General features: G+C 41.8%; 1 protein-coding gene across 4 annotated transcripts in view; it reads left to right on the forward strand.

Moving 5' to 3' along the window:
• Positions 1–18,563, forward strand: part of CSRNP2 (cysteine and serine rich nuclear protein 2) — a 39,771-nt gene that overhangs the window by 16,324 nt on the left and 4,884 nt on the right. For all 4 annotated transcript variants that reach the window (XM_026714836.2, XM_087925283.1, XM_087925285.1 and 1 more), the window contains exons 2-4: positions 8,539–8,787; positions 11,533–11,792; positions 16,306–16,602. In XM_026714836.2, the coding sequence (XP_026570621.2) occupies positions 8,637–8,787; positions 11,533–11,792; positions 16,306–16,602 (708 nt within the window). In that variant the 5' untranslated portion in view covers positions 8,539–8,636. The remainder of the gene's footprint in view (positions 1–8,538; positions 8,788–11,532; positions 11,793–16,305; positions 16,603–18,563) is intronic.

Here is an 18,563-nt window from a genome sequence, read left to right on the forward strand (position 1 = left end):
TGGCCTGGGGCCCCAATGGAGGAACAGCACAGGGAAGATGGTTGATTGAGTAACAGTTGATCCCCCCTCCCTCCATTCCACCCCTCCCCCACATATCTTTGATTTAAATCTTGATTTTAATTTATTCTTGTTTTAATGTAAATGTACTTTTATATCTGTAAGCCACCCAGAGTTACCTTATGGTAAGATGGGTGGTTAATGAATTTTACAAACAAACAAATAAATAATCTGTTTCCTACGGTATTTTCCCCATCCTATTAATTACCAAGTTTTATTCAAAAATATTAATTTTCACTAAATCTTTTGTATATACGGTATGTTACAGTTCACTTATTAGTGGCAGAATTTGCTCAGAATTTTCTCATGTGACTCTCATATTTATTTTAAATAGATTTTGATATTAGTGCATTCTGGTAAATAAAATTATTGAAATATTCAAAAGTGTGCTAGAATCTGCTGTGATGTAGATTTAATTAGTTATATGGCTTCATTTTGAAAGTGTCCCCATTCCTCAAAAACGCAACAGCTACAAGCATGAGAGAGTCCACGGATCTTCCATTGAGTTTGTGACTTCCTAATCTCAACTGAAAAACTACTTTTCAGAGAATAGGATAATTATGGGGTGGGGTGTGAGCCCTCATTCTCCCAGCATCCTAATTCTATCATGCTGAGGAAAATTGGCACCAAGATGGCAGCCTTACCTTGGTTTCTAAGATATTATAATTCTCTTGCTCTAATGATCCTATAAGTCTACTGAATATTAGGACTATGTCATAAGGCATTAGTAGCCATGCCATATTCTATATTTTCTACTACTTTTTAGTGAGATGTACTGCAGCAAATATGTTCTTATGTCTGGATGTCTTTTCAACTGTGAAAACCGATTAAATTTCCATTTAGTATTTGAGGCAAGAAGAGGGTGGCTAGGTTCACATATCACAACAAACCATGGTTTAGTGTAGGTACAAAATCAACTATGCAAGCAAACCCTAGTAAAATATAGCATAAGGTCTGGTAAGCACCCAATTTTTAGCTTACGTAAGGCTCAGTTTGCACAGTGTTACTGAGAGGATTGAACATTTATCAGGCCATCTGAGCATACAACATATTCGGCACTGCAGTCCTAAGCATTAGAAAACCTTGTTCAATCAGCAGAGCCTGCCTAGTCATATGAAAGTTAACATTTTGTGAATCTGGGGAATGAATTAAATCATATCCTCTCCCTCTCTCTGGCAAATAGGACCCTACTTGCAGACCTGCAAAACTAATTTTGGGCTTAGTGCCCGCAGCTGAAGTTTGCCTTTTTGAAGCCGTGTTCCCCTTTGTGAATTTCTCCATTCAGATTCCTTGTTACTTTTCTAAGCTAAATCATTCCCTTGAAGGTTTTTCCTTCTCTACCCTTCCCTTCATTTCCCCCTCCTTTGCAGTTGATTTGTTAGTGGTTTTTCACCAAAGGGATCCTACTGCCTTTCCCATCAGTTCCCAAAGTCTGTAAGATGTCTTCAAGATGTTTGGAATTCCTTGCCATAATGAAAAGCAGGTGATGCTCCTTTTGATCAATGAAGCTCTTCTCACTTGCACGTAGCAGGTTTCATATTGCTGCTCTCTGGGTGGTTCTGTGGACAAATGGGGAAGAGAAACATGAGTCTGATGCTTTGGTCTCTGAGGTTTTTTCCTAATGTTACATTTTTTTATATAAAGAGTTCTAATGATTGTTTTAGTGAGGACATCAAAACCTTTTTTAAGTTATTGTAAGATTTTTGCGGAATCCAGAAAACAGCAGTTTTAAGCTTCTGTCAGGTATCAGTGTACAGGATGTTTCTGATCTGTTGGTTTTAAAAAAAAGTTTGGTAGAAAGCTTGTAGAGTGAAGTGCAATAGGTTCTTTCAAGGGTGAAACATGTATGTATGTATTAAACATGTATGGCTGAGAAGAATTCACCACAAGTTTTGAGATTTCCTGATACTGTGAACTTTTAAAAACAGAACTTGGTTTTCTCTAGAAGCATGCACTCCAACAATAGTTCCTTTTAAACTTTGAAAGAAATCTGCAATGAATTATGAGAAACGTATTAACCTGATACCCAATACAAGGTTCGACTACAGGACAAGAATACAATCAGTCCAAAATGGTTTTCAGACAAAACAGAACAAGCCATACAAGAAGGAGGTTGCCAAGAGTTTCATTGAGTGTGAGATCTCTTGTTGTACAGGGCAGACACCCAAAAATATACTTATGGTCTGCTTTCTTGATTTTTCATCCTGTCCTTCATACAGGGCAGTGTCCATAACATTCTGTCTTCCTTCTTTTCCCCACAATATCAGCCCTGTGAAGTAGGTTGAGTATGTGTGTTCAAAGTACCCAGTGAGCTTCCTCATTCCTAATCCAGCACTCTGGCTCTTTAAAAAACACTTGTTTTTTCACATGTTTACTGTACACAGTAGAAGTAGTTTAGGAAGCTAATAATGTGTGTGGAGAGAGAGGGAGGGAGGGAAGGAGGGGGGGGGTGATGTTGGAGTTAACAGAAGTTGGTAACAGTACAAAGTGAGGTGTGCAACTTTTGAACCTAGTGGCACATGCAGTTGCAAAGACACGAGGCTATTCTCTTCATTAGTGTTGCCTGTTCAAAGAGAATGAATGCATTTCAACCAGGACTAGATGTTATGGATGGCAAACTTAGTCCCAGGGGAATTTGTGAACCAGAAACTCTTTCACTTCATTACTGGTTTATACCAAAGGTCACAGCATCTTTTCAATTTGCCCATCCTATCTGGCTATCCACCTAACACCATTAGAAGAAACACTGCTGCAAAAGTGCTGGCCTACCTAAAGTGGAGAAATCAGTGACGAGTATTTAATGACTTGCCAAGTTGACACTATTATGCTTGGCTTCCTGATTTGCCTCAGTTGCCAGGATCGGTCTCCTTCCTTTAGCAGATGCAGAAATCAAGCTGCTTCTTAGAAATGTTTCTCAATTAAAGGGAACATAAAACCTTGATTTTGGAAAAGAGCTGATGATTCAGCAGTGGAGAATGGATGTTGTTTGTTTTCTCTCCCCCCCCCCCCCTGTGTGGTCGGTCTGTCTGACACAATCTGCTAGCTCCTTTCTTCCAATAAAGCCGAAACTGGCAGTCAGGATCATCTTGCTGCTGCATACCACATCTGGCTGGCATGTTTCTTTCACAAGCCCATTTGTTCAGCTTTGTTGCCATGGAGACAGTTGCTAGGATGTGGAAGGGAACAGACAAGTGCGAGGAAGAAGTGGGCAGGGCTAGCCTGGGTGGGCGGTGATGGAGTTGCACCAACAGGCATGCAGTTTGTGGGAAGTAGATTCATGAGATCTGCTGACCAAATTCTTCTTCTGCAGTGTCTTTTATTTTATGAAAGGCTGGAGTTTTATTCCACAAAAGACCGTGGTTAGAGAGTTGCAGAGTGGCATTTCTCTTAAACTTTCAAAGCCGTGGTTTTTTATGGACGAGGTTTGTGTTTCTACAGTGGATTACTACGTTGCTGTTGTGTTAACTTCAAGGCTGTTTCCCCCATAAATAGTGCTCTGTTTTCTGAACGTTTCTCTTTCTCTTCACGTATTCCTCCTCTAGCGTGTCATTTGAGGGCGACCCGTGATTCTTTCAAGAGCTGGTTCCTTTTTCTTGTACTCCTTCACCCACAGCCTTTTGTGCAGGGAAAGGGCAGCTTTTAAAAAGTTGTTTCTCTCTTGGAAATGACATTAGTTCTCTCTTGTTCCCAGTCGTCAGGCACACTTAAAAAAAACAACACACACACACACACACCAAGGCCTGTGCTACCGACTACTCTGTGTCCCAGCTGAATAAAGGAAAGGCCATTGTTCTGTCATGAATGTGTTGCGGCAGAAAAGTGGAGATAGGAAAAGAAACTCACAGCATGATTCAGGATTCCCTCCTCTCCCTTTCTTTTCATATTCCTTCTATTTTTGGAAATGTTGTAAATATATTCGGTGGTTTTTCATCAGTTCTGACCAACTGTAGAATTGTTTAGATATTATCTTTACTTAATATGGTAGGTATACATATTATTATGAGGAATACGATTATTTTCAAGATGATGTAGACCAGGTTTTTTACTATAAGAAATATAGGCAATACTTTTTATCTATTCCCTTTTTAATTTTTTTATAATGTTACATATATGTATTTATTCACCTTTCCAAGCATCTAACAATCCAACCCTGATCTTTTTTAACTTTTTGACATCAGCCAAACTTTATAATTTCAAATTTTTTATTAGTTTATCAAAACATAAACATAAAATACAAAGAAAATAAGGGGAAAATAACGGAGGGAAAGGGAGAAAAGTGTAGAGTAGAGGGGGAAAAGAATGAAAAAGCATTGACTTTCAACTCCTTTTGGTGCAATAGAATAAGATAATAGCAGAGAGAGAGGGAGGGAGGGGAAGGGAGAGGGAGAAAGGGATTGGGATTGGGATTTGGCAGATATCCCTCTTAGCGGCATCCCATAAACATTTGAAGTCCATTATGTGGTGAAGGCAGGCCTCCGGTTTAACGCAGCTCTTGTTATACATGAGGTATAATAGCAGGGGTCCGAGCAGAGCAGGTATAAGCTTGCTTCGTGCCTATTGCAGCTTACAACTCTGTAAAAAAAAAAAGTACAATAGGGAAAAATATCTAGATTCTTGCAAGATAGGGCCAAGCGCAACAATATATAACATTGCATAGTGTATATATTGTAACACATATTTATACTGTATGTAAACCATCCTTTATCCAAAGAGTGTCTCAAATTGTGGTAAGTATCGTTCGAAATAAGGTGAGTGCAATACAATTGCAGTAACACACGTTTAAAACAATATATATGTTCTGTCTTGTTTGAGTTTTGAAGCTTAAACTCATAGTATTCTTTTGGAACTCATAATTTCACACTCAAGCCAGGACAATTGGTGGATTATGGTTTTTCCATACCGTACGTTGTACTACACATTCAGCTGGTAAAGGCAGAAGTGCAATCTTGTTTCTGAACCTACCGCAATTTCTCTTTTTCCTTCTAATCCCCTAGATTAACTTGAAATTCCCCTATTCCTCATTTGAATAACATTTGGAATTTTTTTTTTTGTTGAGACCTTCTTGCCTACTTTTCTATTGTGACTTTCATTCTGCACTGAGGTTGGCAAGATTCCCAGCTTATCTTGTTGCCATTAACTGTTTTTAAAGTGTGTAAAAGCAATATTACCATGGAACCTCAGTTTCCGTTGCCCTCATGCAGGCTAAGCCTTGCTGAAGTAGGTCATCAGGTCTGTTGCATCTAAATTAAACCCTTTTTGCGCATGTCTCCTAAGGCTTAATTTCATCTCTCACTGTTGGAGATAAGGATTTGATTGCCACAGGATAGGATTATCAGGCTCCTGACTAACATTGGGTTTCTGATACACCTTTCTTTGAAACATCTGTGGTTGGCCATTGGCCGCGACTTAGCCAAATAACAGATCACACCAAAATATGTCTGAGCCACAGTCATACCTTTATTAAAAAAAAATAAAAATCAGTGACTACATTTAAAAGATATCAGTGTCGATAATTATATTATTGAATAATAGCTGGGTAACTTTCCCCAGTATAATTGGCATAAACAAGTATGTATATCCCTTGGTGCATCATGTGGTAAAATGGTTGCATTTCCCTACTGGCTGCTACTGTGTTGAAGTCAATTCAGATTATCTTGTTGCTTTTTACCAGGAATGTGTATGCACCTTCCAATGACGTATTTTCATTCCATAAAAATAAATATGGATTTAACTACATAGAAGGCACAGCACACATGTCTGAGTTGTAAACATGGTCGGGAATTCGAAAACAACTGGTACCTTCAGAGCCTTCCATTTTAATTGTAGAATGCGTAGCACTTCATAAGCAACAAGTGAGCATTTATGTCTAAAAAAACCATAACAGAAATAGCAAGGAGTCAAGGCTCTTGGCATTAGGTCCCTCTCTAAGGTTCAAACAGCGTAGCCTTTAGCTGCTAGTAAACAATTGCTAGGGGCAGAAAAACAGAATTTCAGAATTCAACACTTTTTTTCCCTGGCAAACCAATCTGCTTTTTTTTTTTAGAAGGAAAAAAAAAAGACTGAGGTTGATCTAGCAGATAGTAGCAAATCTTTGTAGTTATGGGGAAGTAGATATAGCTTACAACTTGTTCAGCAACTATTCAAAGCTACAACAGTGTAAAAAATATAGTTTTGCAACAAATCCTCTCATTGTAACCATTTCAGCATCCCATGGTTATAAGTGCCATTTGGGTGTTTCACAATTGTAAAAACAAATAAAAATCACAACTTGCAATCACATGGTATTTCATGTAGCCAAATGACTAAAGGGGAAATGAGATTGTAAGACCATTGTGTGGTCACATTATTTTCTACTTAGCGACTACAGCATTTAGAAGTCGAGTACTGGTCCCAATTGTGGTTGCTAAGCGAGGACGACCTTTATGGATGTTGCAGGGTAACCCACGTTTCAATTTTTGTTAAAAAAATCTGAACTTTCATTGTAATTTGATGGGTATCGCCATAATTTTAAGCACTTCTTTTCCTCCCTTGTTTGGAGGTCTATTTATCTTTGTACTGGTCTGAAGAAGGTCTGCTCTCAAGCCGTAGCTACAAGATAGCTGAATTTTAGGAATTTCGAAAGTTGAGTTTTTAAACCCAGCTGTATGACAAGATTGGCTTCAGAATGCCCACCGTACCTTCCAGTGTTGTATAAAGTCTGCAAACCTATAATTGTTGCAAAAGGAACTAACCATAGCCAGTTTTTGTACTCTGCATAGAAAATGTTTTTTACGTCCTATGCAGTCAGGAACCATACAAAAGTTTGTTGTTATAGTAAGTGCATAAGAAGGTGGACATGTCTTGGTATGAGGAAGACCTGAAGACTTTGCGTATATATTTATTTGCTGGGCCACTTTCCGGAGAGCCAGTTTGGTGTAATGATTAAGGCATCAGGTTAGAAACCAAAAGATTGATGAACAGCTCTAGGAAGAAAGCCTTGGCAAACCCATAATGAAAATCTTGCCAAGAAAACTGCAGGAATTAGTCCAGGCAAGTCTTGGCCAGGAATCAACATTGACTTGAAACCGCCCCCCCCCCCCAAAAGTCACTTTTAGTGCATTATGCTCCCTGGGGAGGAAGGAGTTGTGTTTGATTGTTGGATGCCAAGAAGGCATCTACAGAAAGCAGCCTGGTCAGAGTTTTGCATTCATGCATGAATATGCCAGATAAAAATGTATACACCTAGTCCTCAATTTAGGACCATAACTGAGCTCAACATTTCTGTTATTAAGCGAGACATTTGTTAAGTAAGTTTCGCCCCACTTTGCGACCTTTCTTGCCATAGTTAATTATTGGTTGTTAAGTGAAGCTGGCCTGCCCATTGGTTTTGCTTATCAGAAGGTCGCAAAAGGGGATCCCATGGTCTTGGATACACAGCGGTTGTCACAAATATGAACCATTGGCCGAGAACCTGAATTTTGATCGTATGATCGGGGGATGCTACACGGGTCATAAATATGAAAAACTTGTCCTAAGTCACTTTTTTCCCCAGTGCTGTTGTAACTTTGAACGGTCACTAAACGAAGTGTTGAGCACTACCTGCACAGGTTGACTCATGACCACAACTGAGGCCAATATTTCTGTTGCTAAGCGAGGCAGTTGTTAAGTGAGTGTTTCCCTGTTTTGCGATCTTTTTTGCCACAGTTAAGCAAATAATTGCAGTTGTTAAGTGAATCATGTGGTCACTAAGCGAATCTGGCTTCCCTCATTGATCCTGCTTGTCGGAAGCAGGCTGGGAAGGTTGCAAAGGATGATCACGTGACCTCAGGACAGAGCAACTGCCCTAAGTACATGCCAATTGTCCAGAGCCTGAATTTTGGTCGTGTGACTATGGGGGGGGGTGCTACAAAGCTCATATGTGGGGAAACCAGTCATGCCACTTTTTTCAGTGCCTTTGTCACTTTGACTGGTCGCTAAACAAACGGCTGCAAGGACTACCTATGGAAACCTGAAAAATGTTTGTTGAATATGCAGCAGTTTAAATCAGACTCAACTACATCCAAAGCTCCTGCATCCAAACTCCTCATAATAAAAACGTGGCAATTCCTCAGGTATCAACCTTTGGCCACTCCTGGCTTCAAAGGTTCTGAGAGCTGCAGATGGGCATCTCATGTTCTGGTTCCCAGCAATATTGTCTGTTTGCTGGTGCCAGCCAATAAGTAACAGGAAGCTCTGAATGGATGAAAAGCAGCTCATGCAACTGTATGAAGAGTGACTAACGCCTGTAAATATATGAAAGAAAATCAGTCTGACATACGTAGCTCTTCTTAGAAGCCATTTAATTCATCTCTGGGGGAAAAATAATAGCGGGGAGCAGCTAGAGAAGAAAGAAATGCAGGGCACCCGCACAAGCTGACTTACTACAATGCCCGAACATCCTGTGTGTTGCAGGTGTGTGGCACAAGGTAGCGACTAATCCTTTCCTCTCTTTGTCCTTACTAGGTACCTGGTAAATCCCATCAATAGGCCTGGAGTCAGAATCCTTCAGCTAATACAAATCTCTCTTCTGCTCTTTGGCTCTCCATGCGAGCCAGAGACAAATGGATGCCATCACAAGTGCCGGCCTCAAGAGGAAGTTTGACGATGTGGACGTGGGCTCGCCCGTTTCCAATTCCGACGATGAGATCTCCAACAGTGACAGCGCAGACAGCTGTGACAGCATCAATCCTCCAAGCTCCTCAGGCTTCATTCGTAAGTGTCGGCATTAGAGAGTTTTTGAAACACAGTTAAACTCCATACAGGTGGAGTTAACTTACGGCTCAACTTTCGGCCGCAATTGGGCCTGGAACTTCTGTTGCTAAATTAAGGTGGTTGTTAAGTCATCATGCCTAACTTTTTGCTGAAATCATTAAGTGAACCACATGGTCTCCCTTATTGATTTTGCTTGTGGGAAGCAGGCAGGGAACAATTGCAAATGGTGATCGCATCTCTCTCACACACACACAAACACACACACAATGCTGTAACTGTCATAAGTGTGAACCAGTTGCCAAGGGCCTAGAAGTGAGACGACTGGTCATACGTCAATTTTTTTCAGCAGCACTGTAATTTTAAACAGTCACTAAACAAACGGTTGTAAAGCAAAAACTAACTTTTGTTATCAGCATTAATTCTGGCCGTACTTATAGAAGAATTTACTGTTCCATCTGTTAAGTCACTGAAGCCTTGCTTCATCAAGAAAGTCTTCCATGGTATCAGATATTTGCAAGAATGCGATGACTTCTGAGCTGAAGCAAGAGTAGTAAGTATGGACTTCTGCCTAGCTGCTTCTGTGTTGCCAACCAATAAAAACTTACCAAAGGAACAGCCTGAAGATAGCCTATAATTTATTCCAGTCAGCCTTCTTTGACCCAAATCCATCCAATAAGTTGGGCTGGTCTGACCAAAATTGGTCATCTAATGAATGTGCAGTTACTATGAGGCTGTTCAGTCTTATGGAGTTAATAATTCTAATAAAAGAGTGCATTTGGGGGGGTCTCCCCCCCCCCAAAAAAAAACCTCATCCTAGTAGAATATACTGTCTATCCCCACTTTTGCCTTTTTTTTTTTTGTTTATTGGATGTAATAGAAGCAAATCACGTGAAAATTTGCTGTTGTTCTTGGATGCTCCATGTAGAGTTGATTAGTTCAGGGGTCCCCAACCCTCGGGCCATGTCCTGTTTGGAACTGGGCCGCAGAAATAGTGGGCGAGCACGCACGCACCCCTCCACTTGCACAAGCATTGGGTGCGAGCACAAACGCACGAAACTCCATTTGTGTGAGTGGCGGGCACGCCATGACTCCACCTGCACAAACGGAGCCGCTCACGCACGTTCCTGCTGCTTGTACAGAACCATCCTCTTGTCCCCTCCCCCAGGCGCTGGGCCACCAAGCCAGAAAGGTTGAGGACTGCTGGATTAGTAGTGCATAAATACCTTGATTAGCAGGACTGTGTAGCTGTTTAGGATTCGAGGCAGACTGATGCTTTTGTGTGAGGTGCGGGGTGAATAATCCACTATGTTCCTCTGGTATTCTTTACCCCCCAACCCCCCCAAGTCTGTTTGGGTGAGATGTGGCTGAGAAGGCTGCTCTCTTTTCTGTCCATATCTCCCCTTTTCTAAAGCAGTGCTCCCCTGATATCAGATAGCTGCCAACCCCATAAGCTTTTTCAAGACCTGGCTAGTCTCAGCAAGTCTTGAGGGAACCACTTCAGTCTCTCCTGACCGAATGCATTTGGCAGGACCCAGGAGAGGAGCCTTTTCTGCCATGGTGCCTGCCCTGTGGAATATCTATCATCCCCCTGAGTTGAGACTGGCCCTGTCCTGATATCCTTCCAGAAGGCCCTCAAAAGATTGCTACTTCAGCAGGCTTGGGGAATCTCACCGAAATAGTGATATAAGGAGACGGCTGCATTGTTTTTAACATCTATCTAGCTCTATTGTCTTGGTATTAATGTTGATTTTTTTAAAAAAAAAATACTTCTTTTAATATGGTCCCTGTGAGATGGGTGACTAAAGAAATATAAATACACTCTTTTATGGTTGTTCCTCAGTGCTGGATGTTATTTGTTACGTTGGTTACATTTTTCTGTTTAGCTTTTAACCATATTACTGTTCTGGATCTCTGTAAGCTGCTCAGAGTCAGACCTGATTAGAATAGTGAAGGAGCCTAGTACAATACATAAATTCCCTAAAGCAGCTGTGCTTTTTCCTAGGATCATGTGTCTGCCCTCATGTTCTGCCCAGCCATATTAATTACCCTCTTTTATCCACTCTGAAGAGTTATAAGAAATTAATCCGGCTCTTCGTTCCAGGACTTTAGTCTTCGTTCAGTAGAATTAGCAAAAAGTTCAAACAGCTTACATTCTTCCCCAGTGACTGTTACTTACTCAGATAGGCTTGTCTACATTTACTTCATTGCTGGTTATGATTGGAGGTTAGATGTGAAAAGACGGTTTGCTGGATAAGGACCTGGCTTGACAAAACATTGCCAGGTCTGTTGTTTTTACACCGTTAGTGGCATTTGAAAAACCAATTGCGATGCTGCATTGATTCTACAGAACCTAAAGATTTCTCAGTATTTGCCAGATTTCTGGAAAGACAGCTTTCCTGTCACTACTAATACGCCTGTGGAGTGTGCAGCCAGAATTTTAAATAGCTTACAGACTTGACTCTTGGTTGTTCAGAGTTGCAATAAAACCCTGTGGGCTTTGGCCAATGCTCTTTATATCCGGGAACATGTTCAGAATTCTGTCCAGTGCTTAGGAATTAAGTGGCAGGTATGTGTCGATGCAGAACAGTTTGAAAGCTTCTATGGTGGAGGATACATTCTTCAAACAACCTTTGCCACGGGTGCTCTGTAACAATGAAGAAAATATTAAAGGGGGTGTGTGAAGGGAGACCCATCCTTGCTTCAATTTTCAAGCGGGTGTTTCTGTTTTGCTTTCTTACCTCTCAGCAACCTCCATCTTAAAAAGGCAGAAACAGCTGCGTAGAAAGAACGTGCGCTTCGACCAGGTGACTGTGTACTACTTTGCAAGGCGTCAGGGATTTACCAGCGTTCCTAGCCAAGGGGGCAGTTCCCTGGGCATGGCCCAGCGGCATAACTCTGTCCGCAGGTATACCCTTGGTGAATTTGCCCAAGAGCAGGAAGTGAACCACCGTGAGATCCTTCGAGAACACCTGAAGGAGGAGAAACTTCATGCCAAGAAAATGAAGGTAGGCTTTTGGCAGGCAGAAAAGTCCTTTTTGGTCATTTATTTGCAGAGTTTTGGGTGCTGTAACTTGACCCTATTTTGATGCATATATAGGGAATATAGCAAGGTTGGGGAATTGACTTTGAATGCCTGTAATCCTTTTCCCAATTTGATATGTTGAGTTCACATCAGCCCTGCCTGTGGGAAGTGGTAGAGAAGATCAAGTGAGCCATGGTGGCGCAGTGGTTAGAGTGCAGTACTGCAGGCTACTTCTGCTGCCTGGTTGCAATTTGGCAGTTCAAATCCCACCAGGCTCAAGGTTGACTTAGCCTTCCATCCTTCCGAGGTGGGTAAAATGAGGACCCAAATTGCTGGGGGCAATATGCTGACACTGTAAATGGCTTAGAGATGGCTATATAAAGCACCATAAAGCGGTATATAAATCCAAGTGCTATTGCTATTTCTAGACCACGGGTGTCAAACTTACCGCGTCACGTTGCTGTCACATGATGTATCACAACTTGTTTCCCTTCGCAGAGCTGGGGTTGGTGTGGCCTGCGCGTGATACGCCAGTTTGACACTCCTGAGCTAGATGATCATATGGTTCTTTGGTGCATTTGCCTTTGTCTGTCTCTGCATTTATTAAGAAATAGTATTCCAAATATGCACTTCTGATTATTTTGTATTTTGGCTTTCTTACCTGTCTAACTCCGTTATGCTAATTCTGAGCCCCAAATCAAAACCCTGGATTTCCCCATATTTCATAGACTACATACAGCCCTCCATCTGGATTGGAATATGAGAAATGCTGCTGGTAATGTGAAAATGAACATTGAAGAACTTCTTGAGCTGAATGAATGTGAAGTTGACAAGAGCTTTCCCTGTAGGGCTTGGAGAGGAAGGGTCAGAGATGAGCTTTCTGAGGAAAAGTTAAGGATTCCCCGCCATCCAGCAGCAGAGGAGCCCTCACAGCCAAGAGACAAGTACCGCCAATGATGCCAACCAGGTTGCTAGCTTCCGTTTTGTGTCAACTTGATTCAAGGGAAGGCTCAGCAATTGCAACGAAAGCCTCTCCCTTTTAGCCTCCTCCAGCAAGCTTCTTGTTCAGTCCATCTCCTTATCGTATGCCTCCTGGCGGCCTGGTTGGTGTGTCCTGTAGGTTGCCTAGCAACTGGGTTTCCCTTACAGAATTGAATGCTTCTGTCACAAAAAAACAGACGTTCCAATCATTCTCTTGCTCCCATGACAACCAGTTTAGCCCAAAGGACAAATATTCACTCTGTGGTCCTGCAACTCTGGCCTACTTCTTATAGTTGGTAAAGGAAACCCATTTCTGAACTGCACTGCTTCAGGGTCCGGATTTGTCCTTATACGATCCATCCTTGTTTATGCATATGCCACCTTCTCCAGAAGGTGAATATAGGGAACCTGCACACCAGAGAAGGATCTAGGTTATGTCTTGCAAACTAGCTTGCTAGCTTTCTGTGGTGGCTGTTTTTGGTGTGTTTTTAGTTGTATGAATGAGCATCCTGTCCTGGATACTGCCCCAATCCACCATCCTTGTAGATTGAGATGGAATACGTCTGAAAAAAGCCTGATTATTTATTTATGTGTTTATTTCCCACCTTTATTATTTTTACAAATAACTCAAGGCAGCAAACACACCTTCCTCCTCCTGTTTTCCCCACTACAATAATCCTGTGAGGTAGATTGGGCTGAGAGAGAGAGAGAGAGTAACTGGCCCAAAGTCACCCAGCTGGGTTTCCAAAACAGTAGTTGCAGCTTCGCAATATGACTAGGGTGTCCATGAAGCCTATGGGAAACATGCGAAATGCTTTTTAAAACATGAGTTGTTTTGTATATTCCACAGAGGATTTTGCATTTGAAGGTCTTATCAGCTACATTTTAAAGGTTTCATTTCTATATTTGTCATGCAACTCCTTCTCATTTTTAATGTCAGTTCTGCTTTCTCACGTATCTGGTCTTTATTTGCCCACCTTCCGAAGTTAGTTTGTTATCTTCCAACAATCTACAGTATCTTTTTTCCTCTCTAGCTGCCATGTCTCTGCCAAAAAAAGCCTCACACAAGTCTTCTCCCTTCCAAAGATTGGAGGTGAAACAAATTTGTACTCTGTTCAGCAGACGATGAGGGGAGGGGGGGGGAGTTGTTGTGTTTTTTGGTATGAAGCACAAATCAGCCAAGTGTACCTTCTGCTTTGCCCTTGAGGACAGGCTGTGTCTGCCAGTAGAAAGATTACTGTGCTTTCCACATGGCCAACAATGCGAATAGTAGTGCCTGTCATGTTTAGTGTAAGAAATATCAAGCTGCAAATGTGTTTAGTGTCGCAGCAAAGTTGTGATGTAATGATTGGATCAAGGTCACCCTCAGACTCCCCCCTGCAAGGTTCTAGAATTCCCAAATCCAAGCTCCCCCCGTCACACCGACTGCTTCCGTCAGAAGATGGAGGAGACTGGATTGAAGTGCTGGTGGGGGTGGAGTTTAGCTCTCACCTCAGCGCTCGGCTAGGTTGCATCATGTCTCTCAGGAATGGTCCTTTGTAATACCATGGCTACTCTGATGAAACACGACTACTTGCGTTGTTTTTGCCACCAGGCTTCTTTTTTAATTTTGAGCTTTTATTGCATTTTACAAATGGTATAAAAACCAAATGTATATATATTAAAAATAGGGGGAAGGGAGAAAAAAAAAAGGAAAATGGAAAAAAAAACAAAATTGGGGTTTCAGTCAGTGAGGGAAATATCTACAAAAAGAATAACTTCTTTTTTTTTCGGTGAAGATGTGAATACTGCTTCCATATGTTGCCCATGGTTCAGGTCTTTTTTTGCTTCCCATTTAAAACAGACACTGTATATTTTCTTTTTTAAATATTTTCTTTCTTGAAATATACAGGGAGCCCTTGACTAGAAACTAACAAGTGGGAGCAGAATTACTATTCCTAAACATAGTGGATGTATTTGACTACCTTTTTTGCCACTGCAGTGAATCACTTGTTGTTGTTAACTGAACCTGGCTGCTTCCCCCTATCGACTTGTTTTTTTAAAAAAAATTAAATTTTATTAGACAAAGAAAAACAGAAAAGAACATTAAAAACAATGAACGTGGTACAATCCTCCTAACCCACATCCTAACTTACATTGCCAAGTCACATATAAAAAGTGCATGTTTACATTCTATATACATAGTATATAATATATACATTTAATCATTTCTTATTATCTTGATCCTCTCTTTTCCAGCCAACCAGAAACTTATCCCATACTTTGTAATAATCTGATTCATCCTTATTTTTTAATTCTTTTGTCAAATCTGTCCATTTCTGCACACATCCAAATTTTCCTAATTATTTCTTTCACTTGGAGTTTCTTTACATTTCCACTTGACTTGTCTGAAGTTGGACGAGAAGGTCGCAAATGGGGATCACATGACCTCGGGATGCTGCAATTGCCATAAACGCATGCCAGTTGCCCAAGTCACGAGATCACATAGCTATGGGATGTTTCAGCAGTCATAAATGTGAGGACTGTTCATAAGTCACTTTTTTCAATGCCATTTGTAACTTTGAATGATACCCAACAGAATGGTTGTAAGTCAAGGACCAGTTATGTATATACATTGGGTACATAATATCACACAAAGTTTGTCAAAGTGAAAAACATAGCGTATCCTGGTGAACACTGATGAAAAAGAATCCTCTGTGCTTTTAGACACCACTATCTAGAAATGTCAAATTCAAATGCGGGATTTTGGCTTGGAAAATGTGCCACTCCATGTGTATCTTCTCTGAGACTTGGGGGGAAAAATGAGGTCTATAGGGGTGTATGGAGGTTACCATTGTCCAAACCATGTTTTGAAATTTCCCATCTCAAGTAAAGGTAAATGATATCTCAGAATGATAATTGATATCATTCTGAGAGTGCAGATTTTAAGGACTGAATGGGTTGGATAAAGTCTCAGGGAGCTTGGGAATGAGCAAAGAAATAAACTATCATCTCTTAATTGGTCGTGATCTGCCTGCACAAGCCAACAGCTGGTTTGATCAAACAAAGCTCATAATCTTTTCTAAAAAGGCTATGGTTTGTGTGGTGAGCTTGAAGGCTTGCATATGCAAAGGCAAGTCACTGTCCGAATTTAACACACACACACACGATTCTCTCTGGATGTTGGGTTGTGCAAGCAAAGGAGAAAAGAAAAACCCAGAACATGGTCTATCAGTGCTTTGGCTTATGCACATAAAGCTGGATCACGGTTAGAACCTCTCTATCCAGCAAGCTGTTGGGGTCCCTTCAGCTTTGTCAGTGCAGAAAACTGCATCGCTGTCAAAACTCACAGCCTGGGAGGAATCAGTATTTGGAGGAAACAGGTGACCCTTGCAGCCCAGCTAAACTCAGGGAAATCATTTGTCTTTTTTTTTTTTCCAGACTGAAAACTGATGATGGGATTTCAATTTCAAGATTAACTTTGCTGGTGTCTGTGTCTGTTGTGTTCTCTGTTCTTTCCCACACCCTCCCCTAAGCTGACCAAGAATGGAACTGTGGAGTCCGAAGAGGCTGATGGCTTGACGCTTGAAGATGTCTCTGACGATGACCTCGATGTAGAGAACGTGGAGGTGGATGACTACTTCTTCTTACAGCCGCTGCCTACCAAGCGGCGGCGAGCTCTACTTCGAGCCTCTGGTGTTCATCGCATCGATGCAGAGGAGAAACAAGAACTTCGGGCCATCCGCCTCTCACGAGAAGAATGTGGGTGTGACTGCCGGCTGTACTGTGACCCTGAGGCTTGTGCCTGTAGCCAGGCTGGAATTAAATGCCAGGTCAGTGGGGAAGAAACCGCTAGGCTTTGGCCTGAACTATATCTCCTGTTGCCTGTGTGTCTTTTTGATGTGGAGAGGGGTCCACTCATTGTTCCATGTGTTGAGCTCATAGGAGATGATTTTTAAAGAGAATCCCTCTCTGCCCACCTCCAAAGGTCTTAAGATCAGGGGTGTCCAACTCAGGGCCCGCTAGCTGCATCCGGCCTGCATGGAAACAGCAAAGGACTGGCCTGCTGTGTTGCTGCCAGCAAAAATGGAGCTCGGGAGGCCTGCATGTGGAGAGCTCTGTTTTCGCTGGAAAAGGGTTGCAGGAGGCCATCGCAGCTGAAAACGGAGCTTGGGAGTCCATTTTCGCTGGCAGAGCCTTTGGGCCACCATAGGCACCCCTGACACAAGTGATGTCGAGCTGGCCACACCCACCCTGGCCATGCCCACCCCGGCTCCCCGAGGTCAAACGCAACCCTGATGTGACCTTCAATGAAATCGAGTTTGATACCCGGGGTGGGATTCAATTTTTTTAACAACCGGTTCTGTAGGCATGGCTAAGTTGGTGGGTGTAGCTTGGTGGTCATGTTATTGGCTGGGCGTGGCCAACTCAATATCACTCCCATCAAGGCACGCATCTCCTCGCCTGGCCTCTTATGACTGGGGATGCTGCAACAGTTGTAAGTGTGAAAAATGGTCATAAGTCACTTTTTTCAGTGCCATTGTAACTTTGAATGGTCACTCCACACAAGCAAAGTACCAGCAAAGGAGGGGGAAAAAACTTCCTGAGACAGGAAGTCTAGTCCTGCCAAGAATGTAATAAGGGCTAACAGAGAGGCAGTTTCTGTAAGCAACACCAGAATGTTTCCTTCCTGCCTTCCTTAGAGGATTAGGCCAGTAAGTTCTTCTAACAACCGGTTCTCCAAACTGCTTAGAATATTAACAACCGGTTCTAGCAAATAGGTGCGAACTGGTAGAATCCCACCCATTGATACCCCTGCCTTAAATGCTCCAAGACTGAGGTTAAAAAAAAGAAGAAGTCAGGAGGGAAGATCCTGCTTGAATTTGTAGAGAAAACCAAATGACAAGATGCAGCCAGCCTCTGGGATGGGGAGCTAAAATAGGATGAGAAGTTCTTTCGGAAATAGGACTAGCTTTCCAGGAAGATGTGAAGTCACTGTGACTATGCATGTGGGAATCGGCTATTCTTCTGCTTCCCTCTTTTGGCTGCTGTATGAAACGAGCACTTCAAAGAATCTGATCAAATGTTTAACTTAAATTATGCAGCGTTTGTGCAACTGTAACCCCATTTTCTTAGTATTTGATTTACAGCACTACGCTTCTTGGACAAAACAAAGAGACAAAGGGATGTTCAGAATCCAGAAGTCTTAAAACACCAGAAGTCTTAAGTTACTTCATTTTTGATTCCCAGCATCTAAGGTGCTGGGTAATCTCTCCAGAACCCAATTTCATTCTCTGCATTGTTCTCATCTGTAGCATTTTGCATTTCCCACCCGCTACGGAATGTGTGCATTGGCATTTCTGCTCTTAATATTTTCTTGGCCAAGTCATTCTCTCTCTCTCTCTCTGCCTTTTTTGCACCACATCTTTTACACACTAAATGGCAAAGCTCTGGTAAAGGATTTCAGGTCCTCTTTCCTGAAAGTGCTTTTATCGTGAAAGAACATTTGATGGTTTGATAAATGAAGTGTCAAAGAGCACATTCATTCTTTCACAATAGAATGAATCAGACATACTCCAGGCCATTCTTTATTTCTTTTGATTTCTCCTTGAAATACAAGATTTATAGGTAGGTTATGTGGGGGAAAGAATTGAATTGGGGGGCGGGCGGGGGGCGCAAAAGGTTGCTTGAGGCCTATCTAGCCAGTTGCTTTTTTATAACGGCTTACATGGATTTTACATTTTTCCCATCTGACTTTTAATTCCCTATCTGTTCACTTACTCTCCTTTTAGCC

Source organism: Pseudonaja textilis, chromosome 2 (genome assembly GCF_049901715.1).
Source record: "Pseudonaja textilis isolate UNSWEBS1 chromosome 2, rPseTex1.2, whole genome shotgun sequence".
Classification (NCBI taxonomy): domain Eukaryota; kingdom Metazoa; phylum Chordata; class Lepidosauria; order Squamata; family Elapidae; genus Pseudonaja; species Pseudonaja textilis.